We start from the raw sequence: 13,271 nt of genomic DNA, 5'->3' as shown, positions 1-13,271 counted from the left end.
CTTGAGAAAGTCCTGTACGGAAAAGTACGCATCTGCGTTACATCGCTAGGAGCAAGGGCAAACTTGTCCGCAGCAACAATTTGCAACCGCAATCTGTGGAACCGTCCACAGACTGCAAAAGGTCAATTGCGTGTAGTCGATAAGCACATATCAGTGCCTCTTGCTTCAAGTGGAAGTGTAGAGGTTTAATATTGCATTCACCAGGACACAATGCTTGCCATTCAACGGTCATCTTGAACTTCCGCTCAATTAGCGCCCAAGTCCAATGCTACTCTACTGGATGGAACTAAGCACAATTTGATCTAGACTCCATTATCATTGTACCATTGTAGCACGTTCTTGCTGTAAGAGCAGCTGGTTAGATCTGGCCAAAAGGCAACCACTGGTCCATCACGGCATTTAACGAAGGTTAAAATCACTAGCGCCACAGTACTTTTAGGACAATCCAAAAGTTTTACAAACTCGGGAGCTAGGAGTTTACGCTGATAGATTTTGAAGGACTCGGAACCACGTTTGTTTTAAAGTGCAAAAAAAAAACGAACAGAACTGTTTCCAAGTACTGGGAACCCCACAATCACCAAACTGAAGTGCCCCAATTCTAATGGATTTGTCAACGCAGGGGTTTGCCAAAAGAAGCATTCGAAGCAACAGAACGGCATAAGTATTTTATACCAGCGGCCAAAGCCCCTTTTCAGCAAAAAGAGTAGAACGCAAAACCAATTGAGGCGAGAAGTTGTGTCGAGAACCCCGTGGAGATCTCCTCTGTGCCAGTTGGCGGGTACCTAGTATCACAGATTAATAATAATAACTGCCCTGAAACGTTTACTGTTGCCCACATGAAGTGGACGTTCAATCTGCCACACATGCCCCACGCTGGTGGCGTGTGGGAACGCAAAGTGTGATGCGTGAAAGAAGCCGTGCAAGTTCTCGACGACGGGTACTCGGTCGTCATGCATCGTCGTTAGTCGTCAGTTTTTCCGCTTTTGATAAGATTTTTCCCCCACCCACGGCGGAAATTTTTACCGAAAAAGTTTTCCAGATAATAGTTTTTCTGGATTACTGAGAAAATTTACTTACACTTTCATACAAATTTTTTACCCTGCAATGCTTGATGGATGAGATATTTTCTGAAACAGGTTTAAATGTTTTGAAAAATAATTTTCTCAAAGCAATGCATAATCGGTCGCTGTTTTTTCAGCCACAACCCAAAATGAACCAAAAAACGCCCTCATGAGATTTTTATAATTGAGAGATTATAAATTAGTAAATAGGAAAAAATAACTTAACAACTGAGGTGGAGCCTCCGCCGGGGAAAATTTAATGTGAAAACTTTTTCCGGATGTTTCCTGGAAATATGTTATCACAATCATAGGCGACAGAAGCATGATATGGTGCCCACACAACAGCGTATTCCCAAATGCTGTAGGCGAATTCCATATTGCAACAATTTAAGCGCGTATATATCTTGGAATGTGCTGGTATTTCTTTTCATGGCTTTGGAATTAATACCGATGTTCAAGTCCTAAATTATCTCTCCTCAGAGCAGATGGCTCTCCCCGATAGTGTATTCATTTCACAGGCCTAAAGAAAATGGCGCGGCATTTCGTGACGCGAACATGTATGTTATCTAGAGTACGTCATCGCATCGTCGAAGGGAATCATTATCACCTTGGGGGATACAACAGTCAAGTTTGTTATTAATTTCAGAGAATATACTGAAGTCGTCCGAGTACAAAAGCTTAGAAGAGTTCAAACAGCAAGCGAATACAGATATGAAAGGCCTTAGATGGCTACCTTGGGGTACGCCTGATAGTATCTCGAAACAAGACGAATTAATACCATTGATATTGACAAAAGTGGAGCGTTTGGTAGGACCCAGTTCCACACGTACCTCAATTTACTACTGCGTGTGTGCCCTGTTGAACTGTTTGTCAGTACTCTGTCCCAGCTCCTCTTCCTCGAAGAAAACCACCATGGTCCAATTACTTTTCACGAACACTGAAACGTCGCAGAACCAAGGCATTTAAACACTACGCTAAAACGAGAACTCCTAACTCAAAGCAAATATTTAATATCGCTAGCCGCAGATACAGGTCGTACAACAAATTGCTCTATGAAAGATACACAAAGCGCATCGAATCAAATCTTAAGCGGTAACCAAAAGGTTTTTGGTCATTCACGAATCAGAAGAGAAAGGATAATGGTTTACCAACAACTGTTTTCCTCAACAACTAAGAAGCCAACAAGCAGACAAACGTAAAGTAGCCAACTATCGCGGGATCGCATCGCTTTGTGAAGGTTCCAAACTACTCGAAATTCTGGTTGAAGATGTCCTGTTTTGTGCTTCCAAATCATATATCAACAAATCTTGTTCAATTTCCGTCGCATTGCCTGACAAATATTGAAAACGGTAATCAAATAGACACAGTATACACTGATTTAACGGCAGCTTTCAACGGTGTAGACCATCGAATAGCGATTGAGAAAATGGACCGACCAGGTGCTCCACCTTTCCTAACACGTTGGCTGGAGTCATACCTGATAAATCGTCGCCTGTGCGTCAAGCTTGCTGCAGCGCAATCCGATTATTTCACAAACAGTTCTGGAGTTCCCCAAGGGAGTAACCTCGGACCACTATTTTTCTCGATATTCTTCAATGACATATGCTACTTGCTTCCATCTGGACTACGCCTGGTGTATGCTGACGTCTTGAAGATATACATTACTATACGGAGCATTGAGAACTGCAAGGAGCTTCAGCGGAAGATCGGTTATTTTCAAGACTGGTGCCTGAGAAATCGCAGGACTATTAGCCTCCAAGAATATTCTAGAATTTCGCTTAATCGTAAAGCCGCACCGATCGAATGAAATTACCACATCTGTGGTACTGAGTGGCTTACGGAAATTTTGTATTATTATGTGAAACGATATGGAGTTTTCACGCGTTGTATATGAGCCTGTTGCCAGGTTTATATACAAAGGCTTTTCCCCAGCGTTCTCTTATCAAGACAGCAATGTCAAAAGAGGTAGAAGCAAGAAATAACGAAATAAACCAAAAACGGGTCGAAAGAAAGGTCCTTCCACAGCCTTCGTTTGGATAATCGTTATGAATGAAGGCGTTTTCAAAGCAGTAGCAATTGAAGCGAACCCCAACACAAGAAGCTGTTCGATACGATGGTTGCTGGGAATTCGGAGCGCTTAATAATGGACAATACAGCTTAAGAAATCGTGTTGGGTATGAAATGGGGAAGGCAAATAAGGAAGCGTCCAATATAGTTCCAGCCATTCCAAGACCCTACCTAGCGCCTCCACGTGGCCTTACCCGGTAATGCTCTATTGAGTAGCCAAGCTAGGAGATGGGGTGCTGGGTGGTTCCCGGCTGTCTGATCTCAAAACTGCAGGTTTGGGTGGCGGAGCCACACGACCTTGTTAGGAGATAAGCTTAATATAAGTTATTTTATTATTTGTTTTGTTTTAGCTCATGAAGCACCTCCTACTGCATAGTGGAAACTATGTAATGCTTATGGATATCAGAAGAAAAAGCTAAATTAATAATGGAAGTACTTTTGGAAACTCAAATGATGCAACTCTTTTCCATTCGAAGGATTGCTGGTGAGATTGTTCTATTTTTGCCCATATATACCATCATTATAGTAAAGAAGAGGGAGCATCAGGGTATCGAATGAATCGAAGACTGGATGAGGGATGTGGTAACCAGCCTAAGTCATATAAGCTCGGAGAGCATTTTGACGCGCCCTTCTAGCAAACAAATCATCACGCAGTATAAGTTTGCACGGCGAAATTATGTATCTAGAAACCGGAGGTCTATGCTGGAAGGAGTGTCTTATATTCCCGTGGAATCATGTAAGCGACATTGCTTATAGATCCACCCAACCCCTTTTGGTCCTTCACGAACAGTAGAACATGATAGTTGCTGGGTAGATAAATTCGATTCTGCAATAAGTCTACTTGAATACAATGGGAAACCCTTGAGATGATGGTGGCTCCCCCATATATACGCATATACATACTCGGTAACGCTTGTACACTTCCCATAAATTAATTCGATGCATAGTACAGAGGTCAGCATTCAGTTTTTCGCTTGCCCGCAGTTGATGATCGGAGTTTCACTCCGGCACTTGTTTTACACTTGTTTCACATATTTTCTTCTCCTACACGATGACTAACTCGGGACTTTTAGTTTAAATTGCAAAAACACAACTTAGAAATGTTTTCAAACAAGCGATGTAAAAGACTTGCATATCCGAGTATTGGATGCGCCGCTATCGGCAAACTAAAGTGCCCCATTTCTAAATGATTCGTCAACACAGGGGCTTCCGATAAAAGTACTCGAAGCAACAGAATGGGCTATACATTTCATACCAGAAGAGTAGAACGCAAAACCAAGAAGTTGTGTCGAGAAGCCCGTTGAGATCTTCTCTGTGCCAGTCGGTGGTTAGTAGTACCGCTGATTAATAATAACAACTGCCCTCTAACGTTTAGGGATGCCCACACGAAGGGGGCGCTCACTCTACCGCACATGCCACACGTTGGTGGCATGTGGGAACTCAAAGTGCGATGCGTGAAAGCAAGGCCGTGCAAGTCCTCGACGACGGGTACTCGGTCGAGATGCATCGTCGTTAATCCGCAAGCAGCACACTTTGCGCACTTCTGGTTGCAGCAACTTATTTACGATTGAAATTAGTCATATATCGGTTGGAGCAACTGATCCCCCACGGTGGCAATTTTAATGGAATGGAATGTGCTGGTATTTCTTTTCATGACGTTGGAATCAACACCAATGTTCAAGTTCCTAATGATCTGTTCTAAAAATATTCATTTCACAAAGGCTCACGTAGACACCTAAAGGATATGACGCGACATTTCGTGACGGATTTATCCGTAGTTCAATGAATTTAGGAATTCTCATTAGTGCATGTATTTTCTATTCCTTATAACCAAGTAGCTGGAATTCTTGTTCCGTATATGTATATTAATGTTCCATATGCTCATTTCACACGGTAAAACGTATTCAGTTGGACAATGTAGACAATTTACAGTTAGATGAAGTACCCCAATAATAAATAATAATAAATTTAAGCCTTCAGAAAGCAATGAAAAGGTGAGTAATATACGTAGAAAAGCCGGTGAGAAGACAGCGGAAAGATGACGAAAATGTGATGATAACATGACAGAACAGTTATAAAAGGATGCCGAAAATACGATGAAAAGTTGGCTAAAAGACGACACAAAACAACAAAAATACGGTAGCATTTAAATATGATAAAAAGACGAAGCGACGAAAACACGACAAAAAAAAACAAAAAAAAGACAACAGTTTTAATTTCTTGACAACAGACGAGACGAAAGATAATAAAAAGATGAAAAAACGAAGCAAAGACGCCAAAACAGCAACAAAAGACGGCAAGAAGCCAACGAAAAAGCCAAAAAAAAAATCGACGAAAATACGATGAAAAAATGGCAAAAAGACCATGAAAAGGCCAAAAAAATACGACAAAGAGACAACTAAGAGTTGAGAAAAGGGCGTTGAAAAGGAAAAAATAGCCAACGATGACGAATAGACAACGATAAGATGATGAAAAGGAAGCAAATAAACGACAAGACGATGAGCAGGTACGAAAAATACAACGAAAATATGACGAAGAAATGAAGACAAGTAGGCTTCAAAAAGACGATGGTGAAAAGATAAAAGACGATAAAAATGCGGTGAATAGACGCCAAGAAAACGCCAAAAAAGAAACAAGAATAGAAAACAACTATACCAAAAGACGAAAAGACTATAAATCGATGCGAAAATGCCATGGAGAGAGCATAAAATACCAACAAATCGCTTAAAAAAGATAAAAAGAGGATGTAAAGATGTCAGAAAGCTAGATAACAAACGAAAAACGACTAACAGAAAAACGACAACAAAAAAACTAGAAGTAAATTCCGGCGCCGAGGACCCGGGTTCAAATTCTAACTCTAAGTCAAGAACGACTATTATCAAATTATAAAAACAAAAAAAAACGAAAACGACAATAAGCTGACAGCAAAAGCGTACACTTGAATTCAGTGTAACTCTTAAACTCTTATTCATGAAGCCCGTACTTGGTCTAACGTGAAAAAGCTCACCAAATTTGAAGTGGGTTAAAATCAACGCTTTGAACAATTTCAGACGTGAAGCCGTGGGGGCAGCAGGAGCATTGCACTGATTTTCTTGCATTGCTGCTTTACTAGGCTGTCCCATTTCAGATCCGTCTGGTAAATGAAACCAAGATTTTTTGCACACCCTTTCCACTCAATAGTTTGCCCGTCCATAAGGACAGAAGGTAAAACGTAGGTTTGATCCGTGTTTTTACGACAACTCTTTAAAAACATCGCTTTGCTCTTCGATTAGTTGGCGAATAACTGGTTTCGCTGAGACTACTCTATGATTCTTGTTAGATCTTCTTTATTCAGTTCATGGAAACGAGGACCAAGGCAGCAGATATGCAGCTGAACGTCATCTAAATAAATCTGTATTGAGCAATAGCGGAGTATTAAAGGTAAATCGTTCACGTAACAACAAAAAAGCAGAGATCCGAGCACCGAGCCTTGAGGAACTCTAGATGTTGAAAGACCCACTTCGGACTGTTGATCTCCACAGAACACGGTTTGGGCTCGTTCCTTCAAATACGACTGCCTGAGGTTAACGGCAGAAACGGCAAAGTAAAAATGAGTTTCCAGCTTCGAACAAAGTCGAAAGCTTTAGAAAAGCTCGGAAGCAGCAATATGGCCGAGCCCTTCCTGTTGATCGGTTTTGGCTAGATTATCGTAAACGCGAAACGTAGCCTTTTACGAAAATCAGCTTGCTACTCGGATAGCAAGTTATTCCTCATTGAAGGATGACATTTGTTGTTATTTTTTAAACACCTTTGACAGAGTACACAGCACACTGATTGGTCTGGGGTTAGACATAGCATTTAGGTATGGTTTTTTACGTAGCCGCAATATCTCATCGTGTTTCCAGTTAGTAGGAAAGGTATATGTTACATTACCCAGGTAACCAATAAGCATTTCCAATGCAATTTAAATGCAAGCCAGTAAGCACCGAGTTAACGACAAGAAGAATTTAAATAGAATTGTGGATGTCAATTTAGAACAGTTATGCAGTCAAAAGGCTGATAAACAGCAACCTGCAGTATAAAACGCCAGGAATGCTAATAAACGATTGATTTACTGCTTATACTAATGCTTATTGGTTACCTGGGTAATGTGTGCGAAATATGTGTCTCGTTATTTAATACTCGTTGTCTCACTCTTCCCACCTAGTGGGGAACAGTGAGACAAAAGGGCACCTTCACATTTGTGGTTGTAACCAAATTAGCTTATAACTAAAACGGTTAAAGCTTTTTTCAGACAACTAGAAGAATATACCTTTCAAATGGATTAAATAGGTCGTTGGTAGCTATCATTAAAGAATTTTTAACATTTTTGGAAAAAAGGTCTCTCAAACTGGGAAACCTCGAAGGTTTTAGGCATTATTTCTATTCCATAAACGATGTCCATATACAGGATTCCGTGAAATCTCGCATAACTTTTCAAAAGGACCTAAGTAACAATGAGAGATTCTCTTTGTGCCTCCTCTCTTTCACTTGCCACAACGATGCAAATGCACTTTAAGGCATCAGCTTTGCCTAAATCGGTTGCTAACAACAAGAAATTTTTCGTTAAAATGCATTTATGTGGCCGTAATAATCAAAAGAGAGGAACGCCAAAGAGAGTCTCTCAATGTTACTTAGGTCCTTTCGAAAAGTTTTGCGAGATTCTCCGGTATCCTCCGGTCCAAAAGTAGACGATAATTTTGAAAAATACCCATATTAAACCAAGGCGGTCGCTTCAAAATCATTTTAAAAAGAAAAGGGCAAATTATTGCAACACAGTAAAATTGCCATCAATCTCTTGTGTTTATGGGATCAAAACCAAATTGGATCAATTATTAAATGTCGTTGGTAAAATACTCAACACTTTCGCTTAACGCCGTCCCTAAGAGTTTGTACCTTTTTCACTAGTTTTCCAGTTCCTTAGCGTGTCTTGCATGCAGTTCTTATTTGCCTCTTAGTCTGTCTGAGTTCTCGCTGCCATCATGGCTCAATAGATTTCAATCGGACGTAAGTACATAGTTCGGAGCAGTTCAGTGGGTTTACATCCTTGGGGACAAAATGCACCGAATTAACCGCATAGCATTCCAATACGCTTTTCGATATAGTGACATGAATCGGGCCAAAGCACATGCAGTTGATTTTCATTGTACTGCTCTAAAAATGACAAAAGACGAAAATTTCACTGCGCTTCCCACAGGTGCAGATTTGGCAGGCCAAAATAAGATAATTCCTTGCAAATTTTGACGTTTTGTTCTTTTGACGCAGGACTACGTCTTACTTTAATAGGGTGGCATGCTGCGGAAACAAAAATGCTCGTGACACGAAAATGTGATAGATTTTGAACGACAATAACTCAGTCAGTTCTGTACGGATTTTGCTGGTTTGCATACCAATCGATTTACAAAATGTGTGCCTATTCTGTGTTTTTACATAAATAAGTTTTACATAAAGTTGAACAATTTTAGTGAATTTACATAAGCTACCAGCCACAACAAAGGTCGTTTAAACATTTTAGGGTATAAAATCAATACTTCCAATGCATTTATTTGGTAGATGTGAGAGTAAAATCTATCGTTGTTATAACCTTTTAATCTAGTTATGGCCATTTTATTGAATATTGGATATTTAAGATCTCAATTCCTCAGATTTTTCTTTTATGATAAGTCCAATCCGAACAGACAATCCGAAATGCAACACAAAACACTATCAGTTTTCGTTGCTACGTGTTGCAAAACCTGTAAAAGTTTCGGGGCCTGCCGATAGTGCATCGGCAAGCTACGCCCGTCAGTTACGTAGATGATGGAATGAAAGACTTTGAAAAAAAGGACTGACTTTGAATCCCCGTTCTAATGACACAGAGACTGCTAGATCACATAGTTAGCTTCTGCGAAAATTTTGCCATTAATAAACTCGTGCAAGCGGGGAAAAAATCAAAAAGGGTGATAAGAAGTCACAATGTACATACATATATAACGTTCTGAAGCTGGTCCACTCTTACACTGATAATTCTTCAAACGAAACGAGTATCTTCGAACGAATTCCTGCCGAGAATTCTACTCTGACTCACTACAATAATCGCTCTACGATTACCTCTCCCGAGAGTCAAGCTTCTGGAAATCTGCTGTATGCAGGAGACTTGGACAAGTTCATCACTTCTAATCGTGTGTTTGGTAGCTGTTTTACTTGGTAATTCTTAGTAAATGTTGCAAACGTTTTATAAATCATCCACCAATAAGCCTCTTTAAGAGTGATTGTGAGGAACGTGCTGCTCGTGCCAAAAATGCTAATACCTCTTTAAAAGCCACCAAATAATGGTTGAAGATGTCTTAGAATTAATTATTTTTTCCATGAAATAAACTTATCTAGTTCTAAAGGTATCACCAAAACTAATTCAAAATGTTTATTCATGTATATTTATATTTTAAATAAGTGCTCTGCGTGGTCCTAGTCAATAGGCGGTAGTGTCTCTGATGCAACCTTCCACTTTTTTTTAAATTTCAACCACTTTAAACTTATCTTTTGCGGTGTAAGCCTATCCCGAGATTTGTTGAAAGTTGTTTGATGTATATTTCGTCCGGTCAATCGAGTCTTGATCCTTTGCAACGCTCTAGAGATTGTTGAATTACAGACTTAGTAACTGCAGTCAGCAAAATATGATGCTAATATACATTATAAACAGGATTGGGCCCGAGATTGAACCATGCGGCGCGCCTGCTTTCACAGGTAACGCTCTATTTTCAGAACTCTGATAGACAAATTGTAAACGTTCGATTAGTTAGAAAATTTTGTAAAACATTTACAACACAAACTGGGGGATCAACGATCGTCTCACATTTATTTGGGTCCCGTGAAACTTGTTCGCTGTGAGCTGGAAATATTTAATTTTTCTTAAAAAAATATTTTACAGGCAAATATCTACTGTCTGCTTATATTATTTATGAAACATTGTTATTTTTTTTCACAGTTTCAAATATCTTAACGAAAAATCTTAAGAATCATTACAAAATATTTAAGAAAGGCGAAGAGTAAAAATCGATTAAATGGATGTGCGTCACTGGCTATCCAACAGTAAGCATCGCAATAAGACAGCAACAAAAAGATCAAACGAAATGGTGAAGAATAGTAGGCGGTTGGCGGTTACAGGTACACAGTAAAGCGTGGTTAAAAATTGTGACCCAGCTCTGGCCAGAATCGGTTGAGTTAGGCAAGGTCAGATCAGAGTTGCTGCGAAAAGTTCCCGCAGCAAGGAAATTTTATTGCCCACCCAGCGAACACACACTTTTACGGCTTTGATGCTGCTCATGCTTATCTCCTGTTCACCCTGTTTCGAATAGTCTCATATTCTTCGTTGTTTATAGCACACAGTTTTCGCATATTTTTGACTGAATTTTCAATTGAACTCAGAACAGTGTACATAGGGACCATACCATTGTCATTCGATCGATAAACCAATAATTTTCATCCGACTAAAAGATGTACATAGCTGTGTACCAAACCAACCAATGTGTAGCTTTTGCGAAATTCCAAGTCATGTAAATTAATCCACTGGCTCACCGTGCAAAAGCTCACACGTTTAGAATTTTCCTAACAGGTAAGCTCCATTCCCACCGTACGTATCCACACTGCACTGAAGAGGAGGAGGCCATGACTTTGAGGAAAAATAAAAAGAAAGGTGTTTATAGAATTTCGTTGACACTTTAAAAGCGTCAGTGACGAGTCAAGCATTCGAAAGGTAAGAATTTGCACATATTTTTCTACACCACCAATGGAAAGGATAGGATAAATGGCTTTCGCGTTCCGTTCAAGCTTCCACTTGATGGGCCACGTGAGAATATCCTTGCCAGAAACGAGAACGAACGGACGGAACACAGTGCTGCCCTGCTGGCTGGCAAGTATAAGTACATCAGATTCTTTTCATTCATTCTTGCTTTCTGCTGTGCATGTGGTTTGCCACCGTCATTCGTTTTCTTTCGATCCCTGCCCTAGGGCACATGAAAGTGGAACGTGAAAGTAAACGAAATTACATAACCCAGTCGTCGTTCGTTAGCTTTGTGCGATTGCAGCAAACAACTGCTGCACAGGTGCTACTCTCGAGCTCGACTTGACGACAATAATCAATGGGTTTGCTTTATGGGAAATTCGTAATCTCAAATGGAGCTTTCCCGTGCAGCAGGTTCTGATTATTATCGATAAAAGGTCACATTCCCACAGGGACACAAAAAGCAAATGCCACACTCTTTTTCATATTTAAAATTTTACCCCGTTTGTTGGTGTGTACCCTTGCTTCGTTCGAACCGTCATCCCCCAGGGCTTACCTGTCTCTAGCTCCGAGGCCGTTGTTGTGTGGTGATGATGCTTATGTCCGAAGATTCTTGTCGCCAAAGTGGTTGCAGCGTCTGGCAGGTTCACTGCATCGGCATCGGGTTCGGCCTCTCTCTTCCATATTCCCGGAGCCATTTTGGTTTTTTTTCGTTGGCTGCAGAAAGCACACACAGAGTCACATTAAATAATTATAGGGAGAGATTTTTTCCACCACTCTGTGATCGTGATCGAACCGAAATCGAAAAATCAAAAACCTATTTCCGCTCTAATCCTGCTTCTCCACCCACACATGCCACGTTAATAAGCTACTTCTGCGATTGCCCTTTCAATTTCCGTCAATTAATTAGATGACCTACATGGGAACCAAATACGCCTACTGTGATCACACGAAACCCGATTTTTCGTTACTTTAATTTTCGTCATTGGCCATTTTTCCGAATCAAACTCTAATCCAATAATTTTTCAACAACACATAAAATTACTGGAGAAAACATTTAAGTGCCATACCAAGTTAGCTGCTGCTGCGAAGATTTTCGCTGGAAACAGAATAGAACTGCCCGTGGTCACCCACTGTAAATTTTTTCTTCTACTATCTATACACTTGGAGAAAACACGGAAAATGCACCTCAACAACAACCACCAGGGCAATTCATCTTCGTTTTCGCAAGTTTTGCACAATACCGCCTCGAAGCGTACACTTTTCCGCAACTTTTCAACGCAAATTAAGCCAAACCTTGCAGCCCAATTCCAGTGGAAAATCCAATTCGGGCAGCAGGCAAAAATTTTCACACCATTCACCAAGATGGTAGCTTTTTCAAGTGAGTGGGAAAATCGATCGAGTAACGAGCGAGCGAAACGGCACGGTCATACCACAAAGTCTACCCACCGTTCGACGTCGTCCGTCGTCGTCACGATTGTAGGAAGCGAAAGGAGCAAAGCATGCGCAGCTCGCAGAAAGCTCTCGCACTTTTTTTTGTGTGTGGCAATCGCGATGGTCCTGTTCTGTGATGGCGGAGAGCTTTTCTCATTGGAAACTGAATGACCGACGGACGAACGGCAGTGTCCATGCGTGATAGCGAGCGAGCGAGCGAGCGAACGAAGGAAGCTCTCTCATCGAACTTTTCGTTTTGACATTTGTCATGCTGTGCTGTGCTGTGCTGTGGTGTATGATTTGGCATGGCACGGCGTAGGCCATGCGTGAGCCAGGAAAATGTTTTCAAAAATAGACGACGAAAGAGCTTTTGTGTACTGGCATTTCCGAATCTAGCAGAGAGCGGGAGAGTGATTGCGGGGTTAGAGGAAAAGCGAGTGAATGTTTGGGAGAGTCGGGAGCGAATTCAAAGCTGCAAGTGGAGGAAAACTATGAATGAAAGCACTCGATGGGGAATTGGTTGACAGGTTTTTGAATTGAAATGTCACCCTCGGTGGAGGGGCTTCTACTTTCATTACATTTTGGTTTGCTGGTGGAGGCGTTTGGTCGATGTTAAATGGGGATCGTAGCATGCTTTGCTGTTTTGTGTTCTACGCAAAAGAAATAGTTTCCAGAATTTTCTTTTTATTTAAGGTGAAGGTCGTCAAAATCTAGTTGCTTTTTTACTGCTTTCAGTCCTTGTTGCCATTATCGTTTTGTTGAGAATAGAGTTGCTAGTAGTAGGTAATAATTTGTTATGAACAATTATGAAACGTAGAATCGCGAATCTATTTTTGCTGTTGAACTATATCCGACAGTAATTCTATCACATAAAATGTTGTTTACGGTGAATTTTATTATCAATGAATTTTATAAGTATATCGACACTCTAG

General features: G+C 40.6%; 1 protein-coding gene across 1 annotated transcript in view; it reads right to left on the bottom strand.

The window, feature by feature from the left end:
* LOC128744055 (synaptotagmin 1) overlaps positions 1–12,054 on the bottom strand; it is a 78,194-nt gene extending 66,140 nt beyond the window's left edge. Inside the window, exons 1-2 of the mRNA XM_053840809.1 lie at positions 11,976–12,054; positions 11,462–11,622 (exon numbers count right to left, since the gene is read on the bottom strand). Coding sequence (XP_053696784.1) covers positions 11,462–11,603 — 142 coding nt within the window. The 5' untranslated portion in view covers positions 11,604–11,622; positions 11,976–12,054. The remainder of the gene's footprint in view (positions 1–11,461; positions 11,623–11,975) is intronic.
* Positions 12,055–13,271: the final 1,217 nt, after the last annotated feature.

The sequence above is a fragment of the Sabethes cyaneus genome, chromosome 3, assembly GCF_943734655.1.
Source record: "Sabethes cyaneus chromosome 3, idSabCyanKW18_F2, whole genome shotgun sequence".
In the NCBI taxonomy this organism is placed as follows: domain Eukaryota; kingdom Metazoa; phylum Arthropoda; class Insecta; order Diptera; family Culicidae; genus Sabethes; species Sabethes cyaneus.
This window is presented reverse-complemented; position numbering and strand designations above follow the sequence as displayed.